The sequence below is a fragment of the Pelmatolapia mariae genome, linkage group LG15 (genome assembly GCF_036321145.2).
Source record: "Pelmatolapia mariae isolate MD_Pm_ZW linkage group LG15, Pm_UMD_F_2, whole genome shotgun sequence".
NCBI lineage: Eukaryota > Metazoa > Chordata > Actinopteri > Cichliformes > Cichlidae > Pelmatolapia > Pelmatolapia mariae.
This window is the reverse complement of record NC_086240.1, coordinates 6,923,516-6,938,838: the sequence shown is the minus strand read 5'-3', so window position 1 is coordinate 6,938,838 and position 15,323 is coordinate 6,923,516. Positions and strand designations below refer to the sequence as shown.

The following is a 15,323-nucleotide window of genomic DNA, read 5'->3' as shown; positions in this document are numbered from 1 at the left end:
TTTTCACACGGAAACAGAACAGCTGAATTGTTAAAGCTGCGCTAATCATTATTCGTATATTAAAAAATGATCAAATTGCTGTGTGAGAAGTGAAAAGGTGTTACTTGTAAAGAAGAATGCAAAAACTACATGCAAATTCTGCATATCCCATGGACTGTAAGGGGCTCGTTTTGGCTCTTACAAGGCCATGCACAATATCTGACTCTTTAAAGTGAAACATAACCAGATTTCTCTCATATATTTAAGAAGAAGTCCCCTGTCAAACCAAGACAAAGCATCTACTGATCTCAGTTAGTCCTGAGATTCATGTTATTTGAATTTTTTTAACAACACCCGATAAAATAAATTACTTTTAAAAATGTGTGACTTTGGCTCTGATGCAGCCCCCACACTTTCTCTGAAGCCACCATTCGGTGGTCTCAGGCAACATCCCACCCACACAACTTGGTTACATGTCACAAGTAATAGTCAACACTGAAGGCTGCTGTGCCACAGATGGGCACAGAGGGGCTCATTTGCAGACTAGAGCCTCTCTGGTGTGCAAGCAGAGGTATGTTTTGAAGGTAAAAAACAGATATTGGAGAGGTTGCAAAAAAAACAACAACAACAACAACAAAACCCCACTGCAATACTTTAACCTGAACTCGCCATTAGCAGCAAAACCTTATGAGCTATACTTATGATGTTTCCCAGTACAAGTGAAAGCTTACAAATAACACACTTTATGCACTTCCTACTGATAAAAGAGTAATGGTATGTTTGCATAGACATATGGGTAACTAAAGCAAATTTCAGTGAGCACGTTTATTTTAACGGGGCGATCGTGGCTCAAGAGTTGGCAGTTCGTCTTGTAATCGGAAGGTTGCCGGTTCGAGCCCCAGCTCTGACAGTCTCGGTCGTTGTGTCCTTGGGTAAGACACTTCACCCGTTCCCTACTGGTGGTGGTCAGAGGGCCCGGTGGCGCCAGTGTCCGGCAGCCTCGCCTCTGTCAGTGCACCCCAGGGCAGCTGTGGCTACAATGTAGCTTGCCATCATGTGTGTGTGGATGACTGAATGTAGTGTAAAGCGCTTTGGGGTCCATAGGGACTAAGTAAAGTGCTATACAAATACAGGCCTTTTTTTTTTTGTTAATAACTTGTCATATTCTGATTTCAGGATGTTGAATGGTAGAAAATAAAAATGGCTTCGGACTCTGGTGCATTCAATTCAATTCAATTTAGTTCAATTGAGAGATTAGAGCATGCCGTATGCATTAAAGGTACTGCGCTTCAGTGGTTTGAATCATATCTTTCGTATAGACTCCAATTTGTTCATGTAACTGGACAGGAACTATGGGGTTCCACAGGGCTCCGTGCTCAGACCAATTCCGTTTACAGTATATATGCATCTATTAGGCAGTATCATTAAAAAGCATAGCATACATTTTCACTGCTATGGAGATGATACCCGACTTTATCTATGCTTGAGGAGGAGAAGAGAGAAGAGGGATTTCAAATTTAAATCTGGATTTAACAGGGAGCCAATAAAGAGAAGGCAATATGGGAAAAATATGCTCTCTCATTCTCATCCCTGTCCATACTCTCACTGCAGAATTTTGGATTAATCGAAGGTTTTTCAGGGCGTTTTCAGGACATCCTGATAATAATGACTTACAGTAGTCCAGTCTAGAAGTTATAAACCCATGAAATAGTTTTTCAGTATCACTCTGGTGCAGGGTGTTTCTCATTTTTGAGATACTGTATAAATGCAGAAAGCAGTCCTACATAGATGCTAAATATGCACACTGAAGGACATATCCTGGTCAAAAACAACTCCAAAATTCCATCTTGGAGGTACTGCCATCGAGATACATTCCTAATCCCGATGGACTGATAATCAACAAAACTAAGTAGGAAAAATGTGTTCTTCTTTCTTGGTTATGAGCATGTTATGATAAGAAGTACACTGTAAATTACAAGTTGAAGGCTAGGCAGATTAGCAGTTTAGCATTTACAGTGAAATCAAACTCTATCACTAACACAGTTGAGCTAAATCCATTAAGACTTGAAAATAACACAAGCTGCCATCCGGGCCCTGGGACAAGTTTGACTGCAGCAGGCAAGTCAATCAAATTCATTATCTACTGTGGCATTAAGCCAATCTGTGCTCTGGTCATTTCACATGAAACTGTACAGTAAAAACGAGTAACAATCAAATGGAATCACCAGTAATAATAGCTCAGGGCTCAAGCAGTGGAATTGGTGAGGTAGAAATGTCCCACTAGAGATGTGTTGAATGGGGAAGGGGGAAAAAAAGCAATTTCATGCCACAATTTCAACAAATGCATCCATTGATCAAACACAGACGGGGCAGATGGATTAACTCAGTGACTCAGGGTGGATGTTTTAACTAGAACGCCTATGATTAAATGTGTGGGGATCCCCTCACTCATCGTCTCAATGCAACTATTAGCATAGAAACTGGAAACCTGTTTTCAACTTTCTTCAGCAATGAATTGGGTGGCTTGGAGTTTGATTTACTGTCATATTTCTACTGCAATTCATCCCAGAGTAAAAAGCCCACCGCATGCTGACAACAGGCGCATCTGATGTTAATATGAAATTGATATGAAAGCCACATTTGATATTTTTTTTTCTTCTTTTTTTCCTGCTCCTCTGTTAGATAAGCGATCCTATCTTGTTAAGAGGTTTTGTTGAACCAACTTTTTCCGTGTTTCGACTTCTTTTTCCCCCTTGTCCCTGCTTCACCTCTTTTTCCCGGTTGAAAGACACGCGTTGATTCACTTGTGGCTTCATCTCGCAGCACATCATCGTCTTCTACAGCTCTTATCACACTTTCTCATGTCTCATCCTCTCAGTCTCTCTCTTCACCCCTGATGCCTCGCTTTTCTTCTTTTCGTCACCAAAACTTTTGGCCTTCTTTAATTTTTTTCCCTCCACACGTTTTATTTTGTCGCTGCTTCACTGTGTATGTGGAAATCAAAACGTTTTAAGGCAGTCTGGATTTAGTCCATGCACATAAACATACATAAATATGCATCCCTCGTGCACACACACTTTCATGAATTTAAAAAGTACGCAGGACACCCTCCCATACAGCACCCCCTCCCCACCCCGACCACCAATAAATGACTGACAGTTGGTGCGTGTGCGGCTCTACGAGCCCCTATCTGTGCGTTGCCCAGGGGGGTGGCTGTATCTTTTATATGACACAGTGGACTTTTCTGACACTTAGCTGTCTGAGAGTGTGCATGCATATGTGTGAGAGCGTGAATATGCGAGTGTGCATTCGCAACATGGTGACAGTTCTCTCTCTCTCTCTCTCTCCACAGGCTCCTCTCCAAATCTGTCAGGGATGCCACATCAGAAATCTTTTTAAAGATTAATTTTATGGCATTGCTGCTATATTAGATAGTGCAGCAGCGAGTGACAGGAAGGATGGGACTGTGACAGACTGATATATGGTATGAATCTTGGGCTTAAACTCAAATTACTGTCAAGACAGGGTGTACACCTTATCTTGCCTCTGGGGCTCCACGGGGGCCTCGTGGAAGGCAAAGATACACGTTAGATAGAAAGTTTTATCAAACACAAATGTTAGAAAAGCCAAAAAAAAAAAAGGCTTCACAGAAAGGCAGACACAGTTATTTAGCAGAAATTTAAACATAAACAAATATAAACTGTCTGCTTATAATATGCAATTCTAATACATCTGAAAATCAGCTTGTATAAAGCTGAAACATCCATAGGCGTGTTGTTCTAGGATTTGTACACAAAAACCTGCCTCGTGCTGACATATGTTAGTAGACATGCATCAGTGTACTGTCTGTCTACTTAGAGGCAGCGTCTAAAATTAACTGTTTGACTCAGCAGTCAATAGGAGTGGTTAAAAAAAATCATCTGCCACGTGTCTTTTTTTTAGCTCAATAAAGTAATTTTTTTTCAGCCTTGCTTGTGTCACATTCGTATTTATTTCAGTACACTGATTTTAGATAACCAAATATCTAGTTGAATATTAACATAAAAAGAGGCTAGAGTGAAATTATTTCAATATTCATTCATTAGTACAAGCATTAATAGAACCAAAGACATGTGGATCTCAAAATTCTACTTATCTGTTTTTTATGTGCCATGTAGATAGAGCCTAACACTAGCATCTCCACAGAAATCGCAAAGTGCCGACTCTGGCAAAAAGTAATTAAGTCACTGAAGATTAAAGTGACAGGCTGTTCATGCATCTGTTTGTCTACTTAGGTTTCTCATTGCTCAAGAGTTGTCTGCCATATTGGATGTGATACAACAACTGTTTGCCAGTGGAAAATGTGTATTCCCCAACTGGCTTGCTGTGTTTCCTGGATGTTGCTAGCTGTTGCTGGGTGAAACCGGTTGCAAAAATGGTGCTGCACCGAAAAACCTGGCTGCTAGCAGATAACCACGGTTGACTGCAAGTTTTCATATTTGTCAGTAAATATTTGTTAACTACTAGATGAATAAGTGCGATGCAAACTAGAGATGGCGAAGTAAAAGTTGTGCCTCAGCTCTTATGCTGCAGCCAGTGTGTTTTCAAAAGGTGCCACTTTTACTTTGCAGGCGAATGGTCTCTATGCCCATTTTGTGTTGCACTCTTCAAAGTTTCAGTACAACTCAGAGTAGAGCTGGGCGATAGAACGACAACAATATGTATTGCGAAATAACTTTTTCTCGATAGAAAAATTAAACTATTGCGATAGGCCTCATCTCTCTTGTCCTCTTAAAAAAAAAAAAGAACACCCAATCCAAATTAAGTAGCGCAGAGCCGAACCAATCACAGCCGCAGCGTCGCGTCACGTGACTTGTTACGTACAGCACAAGTGCCAAGGCGCACGTGTATTTGTTTTTGCATCCGGGCTGCCCGGGTAATGGAGGAAATGAGTTTGCCGACTAGAGAAAAATCAACCGAGAGCGTGAGCGAAGGTTACCGAAGAAAAAACCGATGATGGTTCCAATGCCGGAGAGATTGTCGAACGGAAGGGCCATAGACGTTCCGTAGTGTGAAGGTATTTCGGCTATTTCAAGTCTGACAAAAAACAGAGTAGCGCGCACTCTAAATTGTGCTGAAAGCAAGTCTGGAAATACAATAAACCGGTGCATGCTCAATCTCTGACTAAAAGCGCTAATTCGTCATTTGGCTTTTGTCAGACTAAAGTAACTGTTAAAACTGTTTGAAAAGCTAAGCTATACAACAAGGAGAGATTGAGAATTTCCTTTTAGTTCTCAGTTTATTTGATATTGACAAAAGTTAGTCAATTTTGTCTGTTCTTCTGTAAAACAAACTAAGATTTATTTTTAGAATTAAAATTTTGTTTCTAAGTGGAATTGACAATTTAGTAGTCTGTTTTATTGGTTCTATTTTGAAACTTAAACGCTTTAGCGGCTGCCTTTTGTGTAGTTTGCAATATTTGCAAACTACACAAACTACTGCCTGAAACTGAAGTCTCATGTTCCTTAAGTACATCTACCCTGTTGAACTTATTATGGGAAATAAATATTTAAATCAAAACAAGCTGCAGATTATTTCACATTTTACTTGTGAGCAACGGCACATTTAAATCTTACAAATATAGTTATTTGGCTTATATCGTGATATATATCGTTATCGCCTGAAATGAAAAAAACATATCGTGATATGAAAAAATCTTATATCGCCCAGCTCTAACTCAGAGATAGCGTTTGTGGTTTTTGCCACTTATTTGGAGAATACATATTTTTTCCTAGCCACAGATGGTTGCCATGGGATTACCGCCTGGTCTGTAGGCCTGTGTGACTCAAACTTTAGCAGTCATCTCCCTACAACTGCCATCCACCTCCACCATACACTTGCATCCAGTTGGGGAATACTCATTTTTCCTATTACATCCAATGGTTGCCAGATGGCTGCAGACCAGTCTCTGAATGAGTAGTGCCTTATTCACTTGATCCTACGTTGTCACCATGATTGTCACATGTCCAACATGGCGGACAAGTTAATGTCATGTGGTTAGTACTCACTTGCCTGTGAAACCTCAACACATTTGCACTGTTTGCCTGCATCAAACAATCCTGATGCAGGCAAAGAGTCAGGCATTATTTTACACGATGCGAAATGTCAAGTTCTGAAAGCAGCTTCCTTCTGTGACCGGTGTGGTGCTGTGTTGTCTGCTGCTCTGCCATTATAATTTGATCTAATTCCTAAGTCCAGTAACAAATAATTCATTCTACATTTTAAGAATCTCTTTACACTAATATTTTAAAAAGAATAATATTGTTTAACCCTAACCCTAAAAAATCTGGGCATGTCCCCAATTAGCTCACATAAGTCTAAGGCTACAGGTTAAGATGTACTGTGTGAATATCCCACTTCTTTGCATCTGATTGGCTAATATTCACTGCTTGGCTATGTTTATGGCTAAACGGTTAGGGCTAGTAAAAAAGCCAAACTCTATCACAGAAAGAAGAGCACAGTAGCACAGTTAATGACATCGTCCTAGCGTTTTGTTAGTGTGGCAAAGACAACCTTTTGAAATTTACTCAAAGAATCGGAAAACGTACCCCACCTGGTCCTCGCAGGTGTTAATTTTAGACCCTGTCTGGAGGATTAAAGGCATATCCACTAGGGACAGATCATTATTGCACATTGAGTTTTCCTCACAGTGTTCTGCCACATATACTTGGGATATACCCCAATATACCCCCGTATACCACCATCTAATACAATCTAATATTAGATTGTATTAAATGGTACTTGCTACTATTGGTCAGAATGGATAAAGACCATCATTGGCTTGATTGCTCACACACTGAAACAGATACCTGTAGAGTCATGTAATATGTAATTTTTCTTGGTATTTTATAGACAAAATAATGCAACCGTTGCTGTCTCTAGATTCATGAAAGATTAAGGAAGGTCAGCTTTGGTCAACATAAATGAGAAGACTTAGAGGATGTTCAGTTTAGTTAAATAAAAAGGAGAATTTTTGCTGTAGTATCAGTGCTTCCCATAGGCCTAAAAAATAAAGCTAACATATCAAAGGAGGCAAACTGAAGTTTCTCTGAGTGCCAACTGAGGTTGGTTCCAAAAGGGAGTCAATGCCCATAGACTCCATTTTAAAATGGCCAACTTTACAGCATTCAAAATATATTTACAGCCCGCAAAAAAAAATAAAAAATAAATAAATCATTTTCTCATCTCACAGCAACTCTGAGTGGGGTCATCCACCTGGATAATTGAGTTAGGCAGCCTATCAGCATCTGCTAGGCCTCATCCACTCTTCACTGTGTGCGTGCTGCTGGAGCATTTTTAATGGATTGTTTGGCTAATATTATGGCTTGTTGTGCAGAACAGACCATCCAAAAAGCGTCTACTTTGGTTTTACTGGGGGAAATACTAGTATTTTATCAGTCTGTTACTTTAGCCAATAACATGGCACTCCACTCTTTAAGTTCATAAAGTTTGGCTTCAAAAAGCCAACATGGCTGTAACATCTCAGTGATTCCTAGCATTATACGAGGCACAGCATTGATTTTAATGAAACAAACACGCTGGATACACCTGCATTTCCATTAAATATGGGTAACCTTAATCTGCTGATGAAATCTGTGTGATACTGTTGAAATCTCCAGGAGAAGAGAATAAGCCAGCTGTCAACTGCTGTTCCCACCGTTAATAACAAACTGTCAAGCTCAAAATAATTCAGGAATAAAAAAGTGAGTTCCCTCTAACTTTGATTTACGGGCTTGCTGTGTGTTTGTGTGTGCGTGTCTGTATGTGTGGGACAATGTCAGTGAGTCATCGCTGACGTGCACCATGCTCCCACAATGTCCTGTTAGCTCTCAGTGTCATGATGTCTCATCAAACCCACTTTGCCGTAATCTCAGTCATGATAATGATCTGCCTGTTCTTTCAGCGTCTGTCCATCTGGTTGCCTGGTTTTAGGACGTCAAACTGAGCTGACAAACACTGACACCGCCCACCCCCCACCCCCACCCACCCCAACCACTCAGTGTCTCTCCTACTTTTCCACTCACTTTCATGGGGGTTTACTTTCCTTATCAAGAAGAAATGTCATGGGCGTTTGGCAAATGCCATACCTTTACAGGCCTAATATTTCTGACTTTTCCTGCTGTTGTACTACAAAACACCAAGAACATTTGCAGTTAGCAGAACATCAAACAGCCTGTGTGCCGTGCACCGCATGGTTAAAATGAAATCTGTCATCATGGAAGGAATTGAGAAGATTCGATGCCTTTGCCTGCAATATTTCCCCTAGTTTAAAACATATCATGCAGAAAAAATATATAAAATGAAGGCAGGCCCCTAAGCGCTCACTTATTTCCCTGATAGGCTGATAAACGTACAATCTGCATATCAAGTCTATTAATGGATAAAACTGAGTGTTGGGCTGAAAAAAATTACATCAAAGCTACATTACAAATCCAAGTGTCAGTGATAACATAGCGTAAATCAAAGGACTGTCACCCTCTTTCATTTGGAGACGCCAGATGGCTTTTATGAAGAAAAATGCAGCGTGTCACAATCAGTTTTGTCCCGTGACCCCGCAGTAATGGTGTGAGTGTATAAAGTAATGGGCTGTACACAAATCCCTGCCCTGTATTGTCCACTAATAGGAGTGCCTTCTCAACAGGGCCACGTTTCCCCGTGTCTCGACAAAAGAAATTTGAAGGAGGAGGGAGAATGAAGAACGAGGCGAGAGATGAAGATGTGCGAGACAGAAGAGGAGCATGGGACTTTGGAAAGCAACTTGAAAAAGACTTGATTATAGGGTGAGCAGAGGGAGAGGAGGGATGACTTACATGGAGACAGAGAGAGTGAGGCGCAGGAGGAGGGAGAGAGAAAGAGACTGAGTGAGAGAGTGGCATTGAGAAGCAAATGAGAGAGAGAGTTTCAAAGAAATTTCATTTATATGATGGCATTCTTGAAGCGCGTGCCAACCTCACCCTTATCAAATACCGACAAGTGGCAGCGTGATACATAAATAGAGGCAGCAGGAAAAGAACATGTCACCATGATACTCATCTCACTCTCTGGTAAATATACTGTACAAACCATGTATTATTGATACACTCGTATTCGAATCCGAGCCTGAAGTCTGTTTTCGCTGGGCTGTCATGATATTATATCAACTTTTATCAGCTGCTGGTTGGGATCCAATTAAATCTGGCGCTAACATCTAGTTTCCCTCAGGGTGATTAAACCGGAGAGTGTTATAGACCAGGAAGCCCACAGCTGACCAGCTAAAAGGTCAGCTGGGACTCCTCTACATGTGGAAATGGTTATTCTACACACCTGCAGTCCACTTTGCAACCCACCTTCATCTCCAGCCTTTATATATAAAGGCGGGCAGGTGCATTGCCTGCTCTGAGGCCATTCACACAAAGCACGAATTTCTGAGTTTTTAGGATGTGAACTTCTCCTATAACGCAGCGGTCCCCAACCTTTTTTGCCAGTTAAACCAGTACAATACCAAAAAACAGAAGATTTATTCATAACACACAGGAAAAGACCCAGGGAAACCGAGTTAACGATAAAAACGATTTAAAAAAAAAAGGATAAAAACCGGTAAAAACCCTGAAAACCATAAATTTTACACCCAAGCCTCAACTCTCGCGGCCCAGTACCGGCCTGTGAGTCGCCCGTAGGTTGGGGACTGCTGCTGTAACGTATATACACACCAAAAGTCAGCACCAAGCTATCAAACCAGCATCAGAAAGAAGACGAGCTGGTTCTGATGTTTCTAAACAAGAGAAAGAAAAACAGATTCTGGGTTCATCTAATCCTCCCGAGAAGTAAGCAGCAGGGAGAATTTCATGGTTTGGTCCAGGAGTTGAAGTTATATCAGAGCTGCTTTTGTACATATTTCAGGGTAGTTTAAGCTCTTTGGCGGAGTTGGGACCACATCTGAGGAGGCAGAGAAATTATTTCAAAGCCGACTGACCCTTACCTGCGTCTAGCTGTGTCTGAAGTAAAACAGTATTATATTACTATTTGTATATTCAGTACAGGTGAGTGTTTTGAGATACGAGTGCACTTGTTGCCAAATGCAGTGATCTGATTGGTCAGATCTGTTTATTTCCATCTGAAAATCTTTAAAAATCAAGCTTAATCTTAAAAAACAAAATGCAGCACGGCTGCATTAAAGATAGATGAGTCTGAAAAATATTTTTAACAGACAATATATTTGCACAGATTTACAGTTAATGCAGAAGGGATGAGAGGGTCCAAAACAGAACCATACCAATATAAATCAGTATAGATGGAAGTATCCAAGTTAAATAGTTTTGGGGATTCAGTGGCTGCTGGAAGTTGAGAGAAGTTTATGTTGGGACCTGCTCACTTCAAGTCAGTGAGCATAATTTACCTCCCACTGTTCACCACATCGCTGCAAATCACTTCCAGTGTTTAAAGCTGTTCTAAGATCTTAATTTTGTAAAGAATTTTGAGGCCTGTTGCCAAATTTGTTGTTATTCTGGCGTTGACTACCACTCACAATGCGGGGGTACAGTTTTCTTATGTTTTAAACTGGAAGTGTACGTCTGTGGAAACAATATCAGACTTGTACTTGTTTTACATGTGGACCAGAATAATAATAGCCCTCAGGTCAGAAATTAAGCCTCGGAATGGTTGGTGATGGATTTATATCTCACACTGTATAACAGCTGGTGGAGCCGATCGGAGGAGAAGCGGGACTTTGTGGTTTTCTCTGCTGCGGTAACTGGGTCAAGGAGGATGTGTCCTTGAGGCACGTACAAACTGTTCTGGTCATAAAAACAAAGCTGTTTAGCATCTGGTTTGTGTGTGCTTCTGTACGATTGGTCAGTGGGTAATTGATGACGGTATTGCTAATTAACTGGCTGCTTTGCCCTCATTAGAAACCAGATGTGTTGATTTTGGTCAGGAGAGCTGAAGCCTTTTAAATGACTTTAACTTACAGAACACAGACTCATAATTTTAACCCAAAGAAAAGTGATCCACATTATTTATTTTGCTGTGCCATTTCCGCATGTTTCTACCTTCCACTCTATCCTTTTAAAATGACAGACTTGCTCGTTTTTCCCGTGTGATAAAAACGAAACCCAAACAGTAGTCCCCTGTCCTCTCAGTTTCAGTGGTTTCTGTTAAAACTAGGCCATGGGGATATTGAGAGGTATATACCAATCAGCCACTGACCCACTGTCGGATGCGGTGAATAAAATTTATCGCCCAGGTATTTGGATTTCTAAACAGAAGGCGGATTTTAGACAACTTTCAACTCAAAATTGAAATGTGTAAAAATTGTAAAAAAAGGCTGAGAGTGTAGACTGTGTGTCTGCGTGGGAAGAGCAGAGATGGTATGAGTATATGCAACAAGTACCAGATATAAAAGAAACTGTACTCCCACATATCATTCATTGATTGATGGATGATTGATGGAAAAACCAATAAGATGTAGATTAGAACAGATTAAGACAGATGGTATGAGGCGGCTGTAACCGCAGTCCTGTGTCAGATATTAAACTGATAGCAAGCATGTTGTGAAACTGTCCAATAAAACAAGTAAATTACAGAGAAGTGAGGCAATATTTTTTTTTCAACAGCCACACACCCGAGTGTGTAATCAGCAATAATCAGCACTCACATCAACTGATTTCTTCTGTTTATGGAAGCACTGATTAGCCTTAATAAATCATCCAAGCTGATAATATGCATTTAAATCAACAAAAAGAAAAGGCTAACTTTTGAAAAACACATCAAAAAGAATTTGAAAAACCTCAGTCATCTCTAATATTTATTAGTGCATAATAGCAACATAGTGATTTTAAAATCAAACCACTGACGGCTAAAGGAAATCATTTCACTACAATGCAATGTTTCACTAGGAAATCTTTGGTCCTGACATTCATGCACACTTTGCTTTGGCACATACCACCAATCTCACCACTGTTGCACTCAAAGTACCCCAACACTCCATATAGCAATGCTCCCCAATGGCTGCTGCCTTCCTCTAGCGGGACGATATATCCTGGCAAACCACAGAAAAAGCTCAGCAACAGCTCAAGAAACATGACAAACCATCCAGCCTCGCCAGACCCCAATCGATCAATCGGTCAACCAAGCATCTACAAAATGCACTGGAACAAGCCCGATCCGCAGAGGCCAAAATCCATATTTCACAAGACCCAAAGGGTGCCAGAGACTGCAGGACATCCCCAGAAGAATTACAACTAGCTTGGTGGCACAAGGGGAACCAACGTACATGTAATGGCAGGCGGTTTTAAGGTTGATTAAACCCTCACAAATAATCGGCTTATTTAGTGAGTTAATTCTTTTCTGCATATTTGTGTGACTCATATAGCATGCTGGGAGTAAACAAAGCCATATCTAAATGCAAAAAATAAAATAAAATAAAATAAATAATAATAATAATTAAGTTCCCCACACCACTTGAATGTGTGTTATCAGATTTATATCCATATTTTGCAATGGTGCTCCCTCCCCTCTATCTGATGGTTGAGAGGTGCTTCATCAGAGGCGGAAGTTTGACTGAGGTCCTGGTGGTGATCGTCTCTGCTGAGCAGTACAGTGCTGAATTTCTGTCATCCGCTCAGCCCAAGGTCAACCCTTTCTCATTCAGGTTGAGGGAATTTGGCTGAATGCATTTTCATGGGGCTGCGTTCAAACTTTGTGAACAAGTAAACAAGTTTGAGAACACGTTACCCAAATGAACAGTGTGGCTCAAGTCACTGTGTCTAACCTGGGTGTATAATACAATATATATTAAACTTGCAGGCAACTTGAACTTGTTTAGAGAATCAATGCATTGCTAGTTTGGGCCTTTTTTTGTGTTAACGCTGGCACATTAAGACTTGACAATGAAAAATGTTCTTACTCTGGACAGGTCTCCAACCTCCAGGTAAAAACAGATGATGAAAACGTTCCAGGTCATCCAAACTACGAGCCAGGCTGCATACTGCGGAGAAACAGGCAGAGAGATACGCAGAGAGGAAAGTGAGATGTCGACAAGACTTGACAAGCCTTTGTTAGAGAATTTAAAATGCATCTTCGTGTCTTGCATTGGGACTGGGTGAGACGGAGAGAAAAGACAGAGGGAGGCTTCACTTTTGATGTCGTTGAGATGCAAAGAAACAGAAACAACTGCAAATAGTGCAACTGATCACCTGAATCAAACCAGACAGGAAGAGAAAATGGATAGCGGTGTTGTGTGTATGTGTTTGTGCAAGTTATAAGAAAGTGAGAATGATTTTACAAGCTTTGATACAACTTTCAGTCTCTTTCATTAACTGAATCTTCTTACTAAACCTTGTGTGTCTACTTGAAGGTCTTCTGATTGGATTAATACAATGTGACAATGTGAAGGGGAGCTTTGCACTAATCTGCTAATTCCTCCTCAAAAGTTCTTCCTACTCCCACTCTGTTCACATCTTTTTACTTTTTTTTTTTTTTTTACAATAATGCATTTTCAAATATATATACCGATCAGCCACATCACCACCTCTAACCTATTAGAGTGTGAACATGGGACCTCTGGAGTCTGATGGCACCAGGATTCTGGTATAGAGGGGGTGGAGCTGCTTTGCATTTGGCTTCTGTCTGCACATCCCACAGAAGCTTGATTGGACTGGGATCTTGGGAGTGTGCAGGCTCTGATAATGCCTTAGGTCCTTGGGTTCTTTGTTTAAAAAAAAAAGTTTTGCTAGCAATGTTCCAGGTTTTTGATTTGCTATTCAATTAAACGGGAGAAAACCCAGGAGTAGTCTAAAAGCCAGAAAAATGAGGTTAAAATTGGTCCATACAAATAGATTTTATGTATTTAATGTCTGTTTAAAACCATTATTCAAACTCTTTAATAATCAAATTGTATTTTAAATCCCTTAAAAAGCACGTCTGCAACACGGCGGTACAGTCACATGGGAAACAAAGTGTTCACTGTGCAGTCCCGTGAAAAACTAATTACACTCCATAATTCTAGCTTGTAGAAGCACCTTTAGCAGCAATAAGTTGAAGTAATTGTTTTATGTATGACTTCATCAGTCTCTCACACTGTTGTGAGGGAAATTTTGGACCACTCTTCTTTACAACATTGCTCGAGTGCCTTGAGGTTTGCGAGCATTCATCTATGCACTCCTCGCTTAAATTTCTGCCACAGCATTTCAATCAGGTTAACTCGTACTAGGGCATTGCAGCACCTTGATTCTTTTTTTCTTCAGCAGTTCCATAGCAGATTTGCTGCTGTGCTTGGGATCATTGTCCTGTTTCGTGACCCAATTTGGCCAAGCTTTCCAGACGTCTTGTGGTTTGTTCAGATGTAGCTTTGCAAACCTAAGCTGTACTGTCATGTTCTTTTTAGAGAGAAGAGGCTTTCTCCTGGAAACCCTTCCAAACAAGCCAAACTTGTTCAGTCTTTTTCTAATTGTACTGTCATGAACTTTAACATTTAACATGCTAACTGAGGCCTGTAGAGTAGGCTTTTCACTTCCTGTGAGCTTTTCACCACCAGCTGAATTTGCTGGGATCCACCTGGGATATTTCCCTGTGAAAACTCTGTTTCACCAAAATGCACGTGTCAAAATAACATCAACATGAATGCCTGGAACCAGATTTCCCAGCAACGCTTTACATTGTGATGAGATGATCAGAGTTATTCACTCAAACTGTCAATTTTAATGTAGTGGCTCTTCGGTATATAAAATAAATACAGTACATGGTCTTCCATCAATCTTGCATCCACCAGCAGATGTGTTTTTATTAATTATTAATGCAAACTGTTTAAATTTTCTCTGTTATCCATTCAAGTGGATTTTATAGTGCATTCCCCAGGTATGAATGAAGTTTTCACTGTCCGGAACTTTTTTTTAACGAAGGGTTGTGAAAACATCAAACATACTACTTATATAAGTTATACAGCTTTAAAAAAGAGAGAGAGCAGAGTATAAGTAAAATGCTTGTTTTGAGTGCAAAACTCACCCCAGTGACATATCTCGGCCTGAACTGAATGGTGCCAAAAAGGCCCAGGATGACAACAATGATGTGCAGGAAGTTGGTCAGGATGGGAGCCCACTGGTATCCCAGGAAATCTATCACCTGGCGCTCCAGCACACTGACCTGATAGAAAAAAGAAGCAAAGGAGTGAGATTAGACGCAAGAAAACAAAGGCATGTTTTCTGTAAAACATTTGACTGTTAAAGGTAAAACTACCAACACTGACAGAAATGACATAAAACTCTAGTTACAGCTTTGCAGCATGGTTGTAGTACACCTCTACCAACCACGATGGCTTTTCAATTAAAAAA

The 15,323-nt window shown here is 40.5% G+C and overlaps 1 protein-coding gene across 2 annotated transcripts in view; it reads right to left on the bottom strand.

Moving 5' to 3' along the window:
- nkain2 (sodium/potassium transporting ATPase interacting 2) overlaps positions 1-15,323 on the bottom strand; it is a 114,068-nt gene that overhangs the window by 43,798 nt on the left and 54,947 nt on the right. For both annotated transcript variants that reach the window (XR_010096371.1, XM_063495825.1), the window contains exons 2-3: positions 14,998-15,135; positions 12,902-12,982 (exon numbers count right to left, since the gene is read on the bottom strand). Coding sequence is in view for 1 of the 2 variants with exons in the window: in XM_063495825.1 (XP_063351895.1) it covers positions 12,902-12,982; positions 14,998-15,135 (219 nt within the window). In the remaining variant the exon portion in view is untranslated. The remainder of the gene's footprint in view (positions 1-12,901; positions 12,983-14,997; positions 15,136-15,323) is intronic.